At 38.2% G+C, this 14,886-nt stretch overlaps 1 protein-coding gene across 12 annotated transcripts in view; it reads right to left on the reverse strand.

The window, feature by feature from the left end:
* Positions 1 to 14,886, reverse strand: part of mef2d (myocyte enhancer factor 2d) — a 99,456-nt gene that overhangs the window by 14,296 nt on the left and 70,274 nt on the right. For 9 of the 12 annotated variants that reach the window (XM_005944351.3, XM_005944349.3, XM_005944356.3 and 6 more), the window contains exons 6-8: positions 12,769 to 12,825; positions 2,827 to 3,005; positions 1,632 to 1,661 (exon numbers count right to left, since the gene is read on the reverse strand). In XM_005944351.3, coding sequence (XP_005944413.1) covers positions 1,632 to 1,661; positions 2,827 to 3,005; positions 12,769 to 12,825 — 266 coding nt within the window. The remainder of the gene's footprint in view (positions 1 to 1,631; positions 1,662 to 2,826; positions 3,006 to 12,768; positions 12,826 to 14,886) is intronic. The other 3 variants (XM_005944354.3, XM_005944358.3, XM_005944352.3) reach the window with 2 other exon arrangements.

Below are 14,886 nucleotides of genomic sequence, written 5' to 3' on the forward strand. Positions count from 1 at the left end.
GCTTCACAAATGTCACTTTAGGCTAGGCTCAACTGTCCCTTAAATATACACATTTTAAAATTCAATTTGCTTTCAGGTTTTCCTTCGCAATAATACTCCATCAATAACAAAAACTGGAAATCGTGAAAATGCAAGTGCTAAAAGACCAAGACTGTTTTCAATATATTTCAATTCAAAAGGATAAAAAGCACAGTCTTTGTAAAAGAAAATACCTGGTCTCAAATGTTTTGGTAATATTTTACAAAGAGTACTGAGATTTAACCCTTTAAAGAATGAACCATGAAAAAACTGTCATAAAATTGTAATTTTTTTTTATAAAGAGTGATTATTGAACCTTCAGCCAAATCAAAAAATATAATAAATAAATAAATATATTAAAATGCATTATTTATTTACATTTTTATTATAGTTGCTATATCTGGCATTTTCTCTATTGCTTAATCGATTGCTTTTCTTCTATACTATATATAAACTTTTTAAAAAATTATATCAAACACTAAGTTCATTTTAGGTTATGTTTCCCAGACTCTTACGACCTTTGGTAAATACACATTAATTTGCAGTCTTGCAGAGAGTTGTTTAAGGAGACGGACAACCTGTCATGTTTTTATGAATCTTATTTTAGCTAAGAAATATTAAAAAAACCCTCCTGTTAAAAGATGATTTACACTTTTATGATTTGTGCACAGATTAAACATACACGATAAATTCTATAACACAGCTTTAGGGATGTTTATCACTAGTGTGCAGCTAAGCTTAGCTGATACCACCTGTTTCCAGTCTTAATGCCAACCTAAATGGAAGCTTCATATCACATCTTAGAAAGCAATATAGAGATTATCATTAAGCAGCTTTTGGATGTAACTTTATACTTACATAGCATTACATAGAAATGTTATCCATCTTTTCATCTGACTCTGAAAGAAAGCGTTTTTTTGTTTGTTTTTTGTTTTTGTTTTTTTTTTCCCACTGGTCAAACTCTGCCTCGTGATAAGCTTGTAGCTAATAAAGTCTAAAGACGTTTAAAATAATTAAACAGTGCCTTTTAAAACTTTATGTTCTGCATAATTGAGAGCGCATCTCATGAAAAGCTTTTCAGTCTAGTCGTATTGTAGCCATCAATATGCATTTAGTTCTCCGTTTAAGAAAATGATGTCTGTCAAATAAATGGAATATTAAAGTCCTTTCAGTCCTTGGGCCTAATGAATTAAGCATGCAAGGTATGTGGTTATGCAGAGCCTGCCTTTCTTGTATTGTGTATTGTTCCGAGACTTTCCCTGACAAACTTGAAGTTCAAGTAAAGTCTTGTAGGATTGAAACGTCACAAGTTCAAGTCTTTTCATGACTTTAATCAAGCCATAAACTTTGTTGGCATTTACAAATCTTGCGGTGAAGCTTGTAGTGAAGCATAACCCTTACAGTCAAACTCATCCAGGAAAAGAAGCAAACAGATGATTTCTCCACCGTCTGTGTGTAGCTCTGATGCTCCAGTGGCTTTACGCCTACTCTTCTCATAACACCAGTACCACTGATTCAACCCTGAAGTGATGCGTTTGCTGACCGTGTCACACTCATGCTCGGTGAGATCACACACCACATCCATGAGCCTAAAACTCTAAAAGTCTATTCACCTCACTCACCAACTCCAGCTCTTCCTCAGTCTGCACGGCCAGTGGAAGAGGGGAGAGTAAAAAACAAAGGGCTGTTAAGTTTCTATAAAATCTAACTGGTGTAGAGATATGAACATATTATGGTTACTTTGAGAATAATTATAGAGATGCATATCATGGTAATACGATACTGAAAAGTGAAGGAGAAAGACTGGATCCAGAAGTCAGCTGTGGATCTGTCTGTCTGCCTTGTTAGAGACTGTACACCATGTATGGATGGACATTGTTGCTTTATTGTGTTTACAGATTTCTGGCTGTAGTAATAGAAATTATGTAATAGTGAGAAAGTTAGAACCATATTTAGAGGAGGAGAGCAGACATTATTATATTTTAAATTACATAAATTATTTCACTTTCTGGCCATTAAAAGGCACAGTGGCCACAGCAAAAAAGGAATCTGTGAACATGTCACACATGTGACATGTGAGAACCACGTGAAACATTTTTATTTTCATCTTCTAAGCCTCTCAGTTATTCCAGACTACTGCCGAGTCCATCACCTGCACAATCTTCTTGTAGACTATTTTCTTCAGCCTGATGAATGTGGACAGGTTGTTCGCATCGCTGGAATAATTAATAACCAGAGTTTTCATATAAAGTAACTCCTCATCTTTATAGTTAGATTTAGAACAAAGGAATCTAAGGGTAAAGTTGTGCAGCAGCAGAAATAAAGATGAAATGGTTTGGCAGTTTCATTGCATGACTCAAACTGGAAGTAGCTAAAGAGAAGTAGCAGTCGTGGAAATATGTTTTCATGATATGACACATACTGCTGGAGGCAGACAGGAGGTCCTCCTGGACAGTGACTTGCACAAAGATCCTGACAAAAATCTCCCACTGTAGCATTTATGTCATTTTTGTAATACATTTAAAATCTAGATTCATCAAGTTGCTCATTCAACATTGTGGAGGTTTGGACTATCAATGCAAACTGAATAGGATAGAAAATATGAATGGTTCACCCACGAGGCCCCTATTGTATATATTATAGGCTTCATCAAAAGGCACCGTAACAAAAAGAAAGGAAAGATTACTGATACTCATCATTGAGAGACTGGCTGTATTACACTTGAGAGATTAAAACACCTGAAGCCTTCATCGCATAATTTTGACTAATTCTGAACTGAAGTGCTGCTTCCACTCATGATCTCCTTACCAGCTGCATGAGGCTCTTGCCACTCTGTGAGGTGATGACCCTCAGGTCCGGCTTACGGCTGTTGACCATCTGAGGGCTGGGTGGAGGTGGAGACTTAGCCGGGACTACTTTCCCCAGGCTGTTGCCATTGGATACAGAGAGGAGGCCTGGGGAGGCCCTGGCACTGATGTAGCCATTAGCTGGAGAGAAACAAATAAAGAAAGTGAGGTTCAGTGCAGAGGAAGTGTAGAAGGAGGTTGTGTGTTTGTCTGTTTTGATGCTTTTTATGTTTCTACCTGTGAACTAGTGACTTTTTGTGCTTGTCTGCCTGGATGTGTATATTCAGCTCTGCATGCGTGTGTGAGAGAGCTCTCATTAGTGAGTTGATCGCTCTGTCGCACCACATGCTCATCATTGTTTCTGTACCTCAAACAGCTTTTTTCTTTGCAAGATGATTCTCTGCAGCTTCTTCACATCAAAACCATGTCATGATCTCTCCAGATCTATGTTATTTCTTTATTTCCATGTTCACACTCACTCTCTACACATTTCCTCTTTTACTTTTACGTGTCTTGGCACTTGGTTAAAAGAAAAACATGCAAATCTTTCTGGACACCTGCCATCTGTGAAACACTGAAAAACCCCCACTTCCTTAGAAACTTAGCTTTCATTGCCACTGAATTATTGCTAAATTGGTCTCTATGACACAGTCAAAAATCTTCCATGCAGTTTAACGATTACACTGTACTTTCAATACTGTGACTGCATATAATGTACATGTGTAAAACCATTATATTGTATTTACACACATGTAAATTATTACTTGTAGCAATACATGATATTATAAACTGTTTTTTGAGAAAAACAAAATAAAAATGTTTCTTTTATATAAACTAAGGTCCATAAGGTTTTGGAAAATAACAGTTTTTGTCATTTTTCTTCTGTACACCACCACAGTGAATACTCTGAAAATCAGATGAAGGGACAAGGCAATGTATAAAAATGCATTTAATGTCCTTACAATTCATGCAGTAGCTTTTTAAAAAACATTTTTTTTGATCATTACAAAAATATTTACAGACCTAACTATGTGTAAATTGATCTAAGGGACTTTATATATAATATTTAACTTCATCTCTTAAGGCTTTCCTTCCAAATCATTTATTAAAATGAACAGATGTCAATTTGCCAAAAAATGAAGATGCTTAAATATTTAGAAATGCTTCATATTAAGAAATTAAACCTTTTCTGATCTCACATGGAAGTCTGGTAATGTTTGTTTTGTGTTTTAGTTAATGAGAAATGTATGAAAAGTCAAAGATAATTTTTTAAGGCCATCTAGTCCAGATGAGTAGCTCACTGATAAGTTTTTAATAATTTCAACAGTGGAGCTTTACAAGGTCTTAAATATGCACAATACATTTAATGACGTTTAAGGTAAAATGAACTGGTTTTAGTCTTTTCATGAGGCTTGTTGACAGTATTCAAAGATAAAATAACTTCTGGTTTGCAGTGTAAAAGTTCTCTCCCCCTTGTTCTTTTGATCTTTAACGTCGATCAGGGCATTCCAGTAACATGTCTGGCCACATTACAGCATGCTACACCTGTTGAACGCACCCTCCTTTGAAATGGCACAACTGCCACATTCCAAACCTGAACACTGCCACACAACAGTTACTCTAAGAAACAAAGCCTGATTCGTGACGTGCTTCTGTCACAGAAAAATACTGCACGATACAATGCTGCTTCCTCTCCCATATTTACGTTCTTTTCTATTAGTAGGTTGTGTAGTGTATTTAAGATGGGTGTCGTTGGGGTTTTTTGTCTACTGTGTTTACCTTTGTTGCCTATTCATGTTCAATCAAGTTTAAAAAATTAAAACGAACGACGGATTTGGTGGTGATGTGGAAGATGGAGGATATCTGCTTGTCATAACAACAAGGCTCCAGCAGACAGCAGCCTGTTCGAGGCTAAAAGACAAGTAGGCTCAAACAGAGACTCAGTCACAGAGTATATAAAAAGGGGGACAGCAGGGACTTTCCCAGCCCTAACACACACACACACACACAGCACACACACACACACACACACACACACACACACACACACACACACACACACACACACACACACACACCACACCACACACCACACACACCAACCCACAGTATTCTTTGTTCACATGTATACCTATGTAAGACGTCATATGTGTGATAGCAGTTCTCCATGACGCTGCCTCCAGACACAGTGGCATGTGACTCTGCTTCATCTCAGTCTCACACACACACCTCCCATAAACGAAACCTCACAACAACAACTAGAAGCGAACACTACCTCTGTTATCAGCTCAGCGGGAGGGAGACCGGGCAGAGAGGGAGGAAAGAGGAAAAGCACAATAGGAGCAAAGGAAGGAGTAATAGAGGGATAAATGGTGGAAAAGGGAAGGAGGCTTGAGAAGTTAAGGCAAAGCTTCTTAATGTGAAGCACCTTTAGACATCATGTGAGACAAAGAGACAAAGAGCTTTATAAAAAAACAAAACAAAAGAAAGATATGAAGATGAAAAGTAAACCCGGACAAATAGATTTTAAAAAGAGTAAAATATGATTAAATATAACCTAAATAGGATTAGATGAACATTATGAAAGAAAATAAAGTTACAACACAGCTATAGTGCAGTACATGATAAGACCAAATTTACCCAAATTAAATTTAATCAGAGGCAGAGGCAAATAGAAAAATCCTCAGACTTGATTGAGCTGCTGTAGACTTGAACTTATCTGAGACTTTGTTGCAAATATATGAAGGAAAAAAAACCCTGAATGCTGAGTCTTCATGTTTAGTTTTGACTCTGGGGATATTAAGCAGACCTGTTCTTGTCCTAGAATATTTGACAGGTCTGGATAGTTACTGACAGAGCAGTATCAGATTTGTTCTTTGGCCCTAAAACATGATATAGACAAAGAAAGAAAGCTGGAAACAAAAAGAGATAAAGCAGAGCTTAAATAATTGCACTGTATAGTATTACCATATAGTTTATGTTATTTCCTCCAAGTAGGAAAAAAAAACAAATCTTCAATAACCCCTCAAAGAAAAGAAAATGATCATTACAAAAAAAAAAAAAAGGAAACTATTAGCCTTTAAACTGAATTTCAAGTGTGAAGAAGGAAGGCAAGAAATGATAGAAAAAAGGAGAATTAAGAAATTACTCAGAACTGTGGGAGGGAAAAGAGAAAGGACAGAAGGAGGAACCAGTATGGTCAGGAACAAAGGAGACAGGGAACAACCAAAGAGTAAGGTATATGGAAAAAATCATTAGGAGGGTAGGAGAGACAGGACAGAGAAGGTACTGGAAGGACATGTGAATGCTGGGAGGAAAAAAAGATGTTGCAGAATGCAGCAAGGTAGAAACAGATGGAATGAGACAAGCCAGGAAGATAACAGTAGAGGATGTCAGAAGAAGGTACTGTAAGTCAAAAGACAAGAATGAGATGAAGCAATACGAGATGATAAAAGAAGAAAAGGATGGTGGAAGAAGTAGGACGGGAAGCAAGGAAGTAGACAAACTATGACCACGACAAGAGGACAAAGGAAGCTAGCAAGGAAGAAAGAAAGTGGGCTTGAAAAGTCATTTGGAAAGAAAAGACAAAACAGGATAAGGATGGAGATACTGAAAGCAACAGGGACAGAAGAAGGGGGGAAGAAGGAGGAAAGAAAAGATGCCAGCAGGTAATGAGGTAATGAGACAAGAAGCAGAGGGCATAAAGTGACCACATATTAGATATGACTGAAACAGAAAGGGAATACAGGAGGAGTGGCAAGAAAGCTACTTAGGAAAAAGGAATGAAGCACGTAGGGATGAAAGGGTATCTGGTTACAGAGGCGGGGGGTGGAAATAAGTAGCAACAGAGGAGGAGAAGATAATAAGGGAGGAGTAGAGATGAACAGAAAGGCTAGGAAAAGGAAAAAAAAGCATTTAGGAAATGAAGGACAGAAGGTAGAGAGGTAATGCGAAAGGAAAAAGAAGAGTTTGTTTTTCAGCATCATCTGACCAGTGAGAACACCTGTGTCCTGTTGACGCACAGTGAACCCTCACTACATCAGGTGACTCAGGGAAATTCTGCGATCCTCCGTGTGTTTCATGCTGCACAATGTGCACAGAGCACTTGTGCATGTCTCTGATGGAAATCTGTTGCTGTTCACATTGTGTTCATGGCTCTGTGTAAACAGAGAGGGTGGTGGCGTCGTGGCGATCCAGAGTCAGGAGTTACAAACAATGTGAATACAAGTGTGAGCCTCTGCTCGAGTTTGTGACGCGTTTTTCACTCGCCCTCAAGCCAACTCCAAATCCCCTTAGAGAAAATAAAGATGGAGTGCTGAGATGCTTGTGTAGCCCTGTATGTGCATGGATATCTGCTTACACTATACTAGACAAGTGTTGGTTTTAGCTGCAATTTGGAGATGCAGATTACTGACACATTTTTGTGTTTACTGAAGTCATTTTTACAAGACTCCAGACGCATTCTTGTTTGGACATTAAGGGATGAAAAATGGTAAATTGTGGAAAAATATGTAACAGCAAGGAATAAAACACAAAGACAGTATAAAACATGGTCCCTCATTTCCTTGGAACTCTGAATTCTGAAACATCAAAATCAGCTTTTTGAATGCTGCCATGCTTTCTTTTTTCATTTTGTTTTTTTTTTTATTTTGAACGACAGAATTTAACTATTCAATTCTTTTTTTTTAAATTACTGGAAAAACAAAATTGAGAAAATAACTTGAAATTTCGAGTTAGGCATCTTAAAAATTTGTGTTAGCTCTGCCAATCAGGAATCTCAGTGAAGGAAGTAATTTCCTTGTTACACGGAAGCAAATGGTGCAGACACGCACAAAATCCAGGTAACATGGAGATAAGCTTCCTTATTGGCAGCACTAACTCGAGATTTCAAGTTTTTAACTTAAAATTTTGAGATACCTTAGTGAAATTTTTCAATTTTCTTGGAATTTGGAGTTAGGCATTTCCAAATTTTGAGTTATTAATTCAAAATTTTCCACTATAGATATAAATATATAAATTTTTTGTGATGGAAACAAGCTTCCATATTTACCTTATGTGGATTAAATGAATTAGAGGAGCAGATTCTGATTAGGAAGCCTATGAAACAACATGGCCACACCATAACTCATTAATTCAAGTGGATGAGTTACAAAAAAACCACCCCAATCAGAGCTGTTATAAAGGGGGAAAACAATGCAGCATCTGCTATAGGCATGCTTTCAATTGTTGTAAAGTCTGGCAATTTAACACAGCAGTCTATAGCAGACTTCCTTTTGGAGTTAGCTGCAAGCGGTCAAAAGAGAAATGTCAGTTTTTGCCACGTCCTCTTGCCTTCACTTTTCAGCTTTGGAGGTTGGCCCTGACCTTCAAAATGTACTTTTAAAAAAACTAAAATCTACAATACAAATAAATCTGACTTATTTTCTAACATAACCAGCAACACAAAACAACTTAGCTTTACACGCAACTGTGAAAATCAACCGAAGAAGTAAAGGATGTATAATCCCATATTTCTAGCTTTATCTAGTAACAAATATAAATTTGTCTTGATCTGCTGAGGTCTGGAGCTTTCTGCCTTGCCCACAGAATGCATTTGAATCGAGGGCACAAATGAAAATGGAAAAATGAAAAAAAGATAAAAACCTACAACTAAGGTAAGGCAAAAACCAAACATACACATTTTTAGAGGAAAAAACTGCCCTACTTACAAAGAAATGTGAATTTTGAATAACAGAAAAGAAATTCTTTTGTGTTTATCTCTGGTCTTTGTTTTAATTCCATGCTTGCTTGTTTTCTGCCCTCTCAGTATCTCTTTTACATTCTAATATAATAACAAACAGAAACTAAATAATTTTTATGTTTTCCTAAAAAGAACTACAAGAAAAATGTTAGACTTAACAGAGAAGAGTTCAAACTTGCAGATTTGTTTTTGTTTTTTATTCCAAGCAGTTAAAAATAGCATACGCTTATTGAGTTGTGGACCCCGTGTTTTCGTGCCGAGTCGTGAAGTGACTGTATTTTAATACTTCGTGTGTTTATATTTATTGTTTACACTGAGCATCCAGAAGCTCACATGAATATAAGTCCTATTCTGAGCATGAGTCACAGAACCGCTCTGAGACATCTGTGGCTTTATTTGTGTACGTTGACTGTTCGAATGCACTTTTCCATATACTTTACATGTGTTCTTGTCAGTGTCCGGGTGAACATGTGTGACTACCGTCAGTGTGTATGTGATGTCTCTTATTACGCGAGGCTGGGCGTGGGAATGTGTGGAATGCTGGGTGACGTCAATGGTGACATTCCCGTAGCACTGACTCCCTGGACAACAGCTGAGAATGACAGATTCAAGAGGAGGGGAGGGGAAGAGGAAAAAAAAAAAAGAGGGGAAGAAGGGAGGAGAGAAGAAGAGAATGGAGAAGAAGAGATAAAAGGAGTAAAGCAGAGAAAAGAAGAAGATGGGAGAAAAATCTGAAGAAGTGAGGAACTTGAAAAGAGTGGGTTGTACAAAAAAGTAAGAAAGTAAGCAAAAAATAAGACTCCTAGGTATAGAAAGAAGACAGAAAAACTGGGATGAGGAGAGCAGCCATAAAGTGAAAGAGGAAACAAAAGACCTGGAAGAAGGGAGGGAAAAAATAGGTAACACTGTCAGGATGGTAATGGGAGACACAAAAGATGAATAAAAAAAAGAAGAAGGAGCAGGCAGAGAGTGATTAATGAGATGAAGGAGTGAGATGGGAGGACGGAGTGGAGCAGCCATCCGGGTGGATCAGGTAACCTTAGATGAGTTCTGGTACAACGAGGTTTCATATTTCGACACACGAAGGAGTCGTGATGTGTTTACAGAAGTCCTCGTGGTCACATTCATCCAAATCGAAACACAGATATCCACCTACCTTCTGAGGGTCAACTCAGCACAGCCATTGACAACTAAACAAAGGCTTATTCTTACAAGAAAAATACAATGTGTGAAGAGTTTAATAAAGTTAACAATGACTCATTTCTGAAATACTGTTAAAAACAGCTCTTTGATCTTCAATAACAAGTCCAATTTACAGCATTATTAGTCAGGACATGACTTTAAATGCTTATTTATTGAATGATGACTTGCTTTTAGCAACACTTGGTAAAAAAAGAAAAGTCTCCACACTTTCATTAATAGCTTTGAAAAACTAATATCAATATTGAGCCTTGGCTTTCGAGTATTCCTCTCATACAGTGCAGGGAAGTTAATATAAATGCATTGATTCATTTTGGCCCACCTTACCCTGAGACAATGCGTTTATCAAGTGAATATAGACAGGAAAAAAGCCCCACACCTTTCCACCATATCTATTACTATGGGTTTGCTGGCAGTATCTTTCCCAGCTAATGGGATTTAAGGGGAGAGCTCTGGCTAGTGTCAAAGTCACCTCTGAGGAGAGTCCTTTGCCAAGACAGGGGACAGTTGGATCGGGGGGTGGGGAGGTGCTGAAGGTGGTGGTGAGCGGGGTGGGGCGGTAGATTATTCTAGAGAGAAGATGAGGGGGAACAGCTGAGAGAGACAGCATGAAAAGGGGGGGGAGGGAAGCAGTGCAGCTAGAGGGTTGAATTGCGGGTGAGGGGTGGTGGGTAAGCACGGGAAGTGGTTTAAGTGAGGGGAGTTAAACAGGCTGCTCTTTTCAGCGCCAGATGACGTTGGAAAGGTGCGGGGTGGACGCCATTAATCCTATTTTTCAGATTTCCAGAACAAGATTTGACTGGTTGTTCATTTTTTTTAAGCTTGCCTCATTACAGACCATTGAATCACTCCTATGATTTGTTCAGTGATTAAAACAGATCTGGTCTTGTGATCACTGGAGTCTGTTTCCCTTGGTTGGAGAAACAATCAATCAAAGCTTTGTAGGTCAGGATTAATATACAGTACAAATGCTGAGCAGACGTCTGATTCCACTTTTATATTAAGAAGACGACAAGAAATGATCCTAAATGATAAGAGTCTTAGTTTTGCATGGATGGAAAGAGCTTCATTGACAACGACTGTTAAACTGGCTAGTGCTTAAGTTATTACACTCTAGCTCCCAGCTAATCACGTTCTGACACTTTGCTTGTGTCCGTATGTGACAAATACTATTTTAAAACAGTGGCTATACTTTTATTGTTGATATCTAATATTAGAAAGAACAAAAACAAAGAGAAGTGATGCATGGCACAATCATTGTTTTTATTTTTTTTAAATTTGATAAACTTTAGCTTTGTTTTGGTTTGATTTGCTTCATTTCCTTGGTTACCGTCTCACGCCAGTGACAAGATCAACAAAGCATTTTTGCCAGATGCCGAGGGACTCCTACTGAACTTCACTGGACTAACCCGCACAATTTAAAGTGGCATGCAGTTTGGCATATGAAGTCTGTGGGTGTAAGTGCGTCACAAAAGAAACAGTGACTGATGATGTCTACGTTAGATACTAAACAGGAAACGGAGCTGACAGAGAGAGCTGGTCAGTATATGTTGTTGTTCATTTCTTTCACTGTGATCCTCTGATGCACTGAAGGGTCAATAACAAAACAGAAGATGCCCGTATACACGCAGCCTCTGTCCACCAATCAGGATGCAGCATTAAGTGGCCATAATTGGTGTCGCTTAGCATTGCCAATCAATATCCAAGTGGCAGTTTCGCCCATTTTCAATGACACTTGTGTTATGTTTAGAGGGACATAAATCTCTAAACTCTCTTCTCAATGTACCACAGTACTCACGATGATGAAACCAAAATTAGTGAGACTGACTATTGATTGTTTGGGTCAAAATAAAGTAGAAATAAGACCCTTATCACCCTCACCAGGTGACATCAGCACAATGTCAGGCTGAATAAATGAAGTGAAACAACATGGCACTTTAGTGCGATTAGCATAGCTCACACCACCTTTTAAAAAAGGACAGTTTACCCACAGCAAAATAATATCGACAAGAAAAAGCATCACATTCAGTACATAAAAAATAGTGGAAAAATTTAATTCAATTAAAAACTCATTAACAGTATCATAATTTGAGTATTTTAACATGCTATCGGGTGTTTTACATTTCTTTTTTTTTTTTAATATCAAAGCTGCCAATTAAAAGTTAATGACTGTCATAATAATAATAATAACAATGACAACATATTCAGTAGTGGATTCAATCTTTTGTATTCAATACCTTGAGTTGCACCACAATTTAAGCTGCCATAGAAATCATGAATCTGAGTAAACCTGAACTTACAGTTTGCTTCAAATACATTTATCAGTACTCGGCTCAATTTTCATAATTCATTAAACTGGCAATAAAAATGAAATTTCGAACTCACTTTGAGATTCATGTGTCACATTAAAGCCAGTAGACCCCAGACTGGCTTTCTAATATTGCCGAAGATTTGTATTTAAAAAACAGCTGAGAAGCTTCACAGAAGTTATTCTGTAACATCGACAGTTTCTTTTCCTCTTTTTAAAGTCTCTGCTTGCCTTTCTCCCTCACAACCTGAAACCCATTCTGTTCTTTGGACTGTTGACAAGCAGCTTGTACTGTGACCCTCAGCTGTCGCCAGTCAACAGGTGTTTCATGCTTGTGCTTGCATTTGTGAGTGCGCGTGTGTGCGTGTGTGTGCGTGTGTGTGAGTGTGGCTGTTTGAGTTGGCGCCCGAGTTGTGTGAGCCTGCTGCCACACAAAATATTCTGCATTGCTCTGTCTCTACGTCAGTTTCAGAAACCATGTCTCTTTAAAGAGTCCAGCCAAAATACAGAAAGCAAAGAGGAGTGTGTGTGTGTGTGTGTGTGTGTGTGTGTGTGTGTGTGTGTGTGTGTGTGTGTGTGTGTGTGCGCGCACGCGCATATCTTTGTACCAAAACTGGGAAGAAAAGGTAAAAAGATAAAAGAAAACATTTACTTACGGACTGGACTCGGGCACGCTCCATTAGAGTTCCCCAAGTCTCCCCCTAACAGAGCACCTGGGATAATAGGAAAACACACCATGGTCACATAAATAACGCTAAATATTACCTCACATCAAACAGTTAATCTGAGTAGCACTAATCTAAAATGATGCATGAAAAATGAAATCATTAAATCAAGTATCATTAAAAAGTCCTACTGCAATCGATGCTCATTTCACTCACTGAAGGACCATAATTGGTTTCAATTCTGCATTTCCAGTTAATGTTTAAGTGTTAGTTTCATTACTTCTCAATGGCACTTATGTGATATTTTGAAGGGAAAAACTCTGAAAGACTAAATGCTCACCTAAAGCTAATTAAAAGTACAATATTATTTAAAAATGAAAGCTCTTCATTGGGAGGAAGACAGTCCATGTTTACAGTGTATGTAACTGCCAGTCAAACTCTCTTGTTACATATTTAAGATCATCAGAATAAACAAATGTTATATCCAAAGGTATTTCCTCATTCTCCTCATAGGATTACTATGAGGCTACTGGAGTGCTTAGAGACATTATTCTAATGTTAATTTACTATAAATGTGTGAATGTTGAAGCAATTCTACTGCAATCATAAGTAGATGAGTTCTCCTTCTCACGGTTATTGATCGGCACAAACCCACAGTGATATTAACAAAAATCCTGACTTTGGAAAATAAACATCAAACACATTTTACCCTTGCAGTGTAGGTTTGAAAGATTTATCTTCAGAGATTCACAAGCCGGTCTTTAAAATGCTCTGTGTCCGATAACACCAATGTGCGAACATCACAGCATCATATGCGCTGCCTCCTGCACGCGCTATCCAAGCAGCTCTCCCGCCTAAATCACACAGAGTATTTCCAGTAGCGCGAAGGTGTCTGAAGCCGACCATTTCCTGCTGTCTGTCACATGTGAGCAAGGACAACTGTGGAAAATACTTTGTTCTGATTCTCCTGAAATGTGCATGTGTGACAACTGATTTTTTTATTTTGTTTTGTTTTAGCTTAGCCCCACCAACAGCGCATCGCATCAGAGTGAATATCATTAAAGAAGCTGTGTTGCTGCTAAATGTTTAAAAAAGCAGGTTTGTAATAACACATAAACTTGTGAGAGAGTTTTTCAGTATTTTTCCCAAATAACCAAAAGCATAAAACGCATAAAATAGTAATTTTACTGTTGTCATAAAATTAAATCTCATGTGCTTTGTCTCTAAGCACAGGAAACCGAGACATTTTTATACACTGCAACAGCTACATACATTTATCTTCATTCTAGCAAACATTATGCTTGCTTTTTCCTCACATCGCAGGCAGCATTTTTTCTGCACTGACACTTATTTTCCCTCGGTTGGTGCAATTTCAGTTCTTTGGCTCCAATGCGCTTTAGAAATTCGGGGTCATTAGGGGTGACTGAAAAAAATCTGGCTGGACAGACACATGGAAAAACACCAATAAGCAAAGACAATGAACCCAATGCAACTCTGATAATGTGGGATGCATAAAAGGGTACAGCGATGTATTTGCACTGCTGAGGTTATGAGGAGTAAGGGGAGGGGAGGAAAGGGGCGTCCATTACTGCTACGTGAAACCCACTTGCCTCAGAGAACGGCATGTTATGAAAGATGCTGTAATGCATTTGTTGCGAGTTACATCACCTAATTCTGACTTGCAATGAGATTACGCTGGTCAGAACAAAGCTTGATAAGTAACCTTGTCTGAGTCGCAAAAATGGGGCACGAATCCTTTTAGTCAGAGGTTGAAGGATTGGTTTGCCACACAGAGGCAGCGGGCGCACGGTGTACCAGCCAACCAGTCATAGAAATGATGGATGTCTGTCATTATAGGTAGTGTGCACTTATTTCAACAAGCAGAGGAGTTATTTAGACTGATGGAGCATGCAGGCTGCACAACACATCACTGGTCATTTTGCTGCTTGTCGACTCAGAAGATTCTCTATTAAAACGCTGCTGTTACATAAACCGTGCTTCTGCATAGACCGAGGGCACTTTATGAAATGGTCTTTAAGTAACTACATCACTATGACAACCATGAGTTTAAAAGTGGTTCAAATCATTTCAGTTACAAGAGACATTTAG

This window comes from Haplochromis burtoni, unplaced genomic scaffold (genome assembly GCF_018398535.1).
Source record: "Haplochromis burtoni strain Fernald_Lab_line unplaced genomic scaffold, NCSU_Asbu1 Contig_352, whole genome shotgun sequence".
NCBI classification, from domain to species: domain Eukaryota; kingdom Metazoa; phylum Chordata; class Actinopteri; order Cichliformes; family Cichlidae; genus Haplochromis; species Haplochromis burtoni.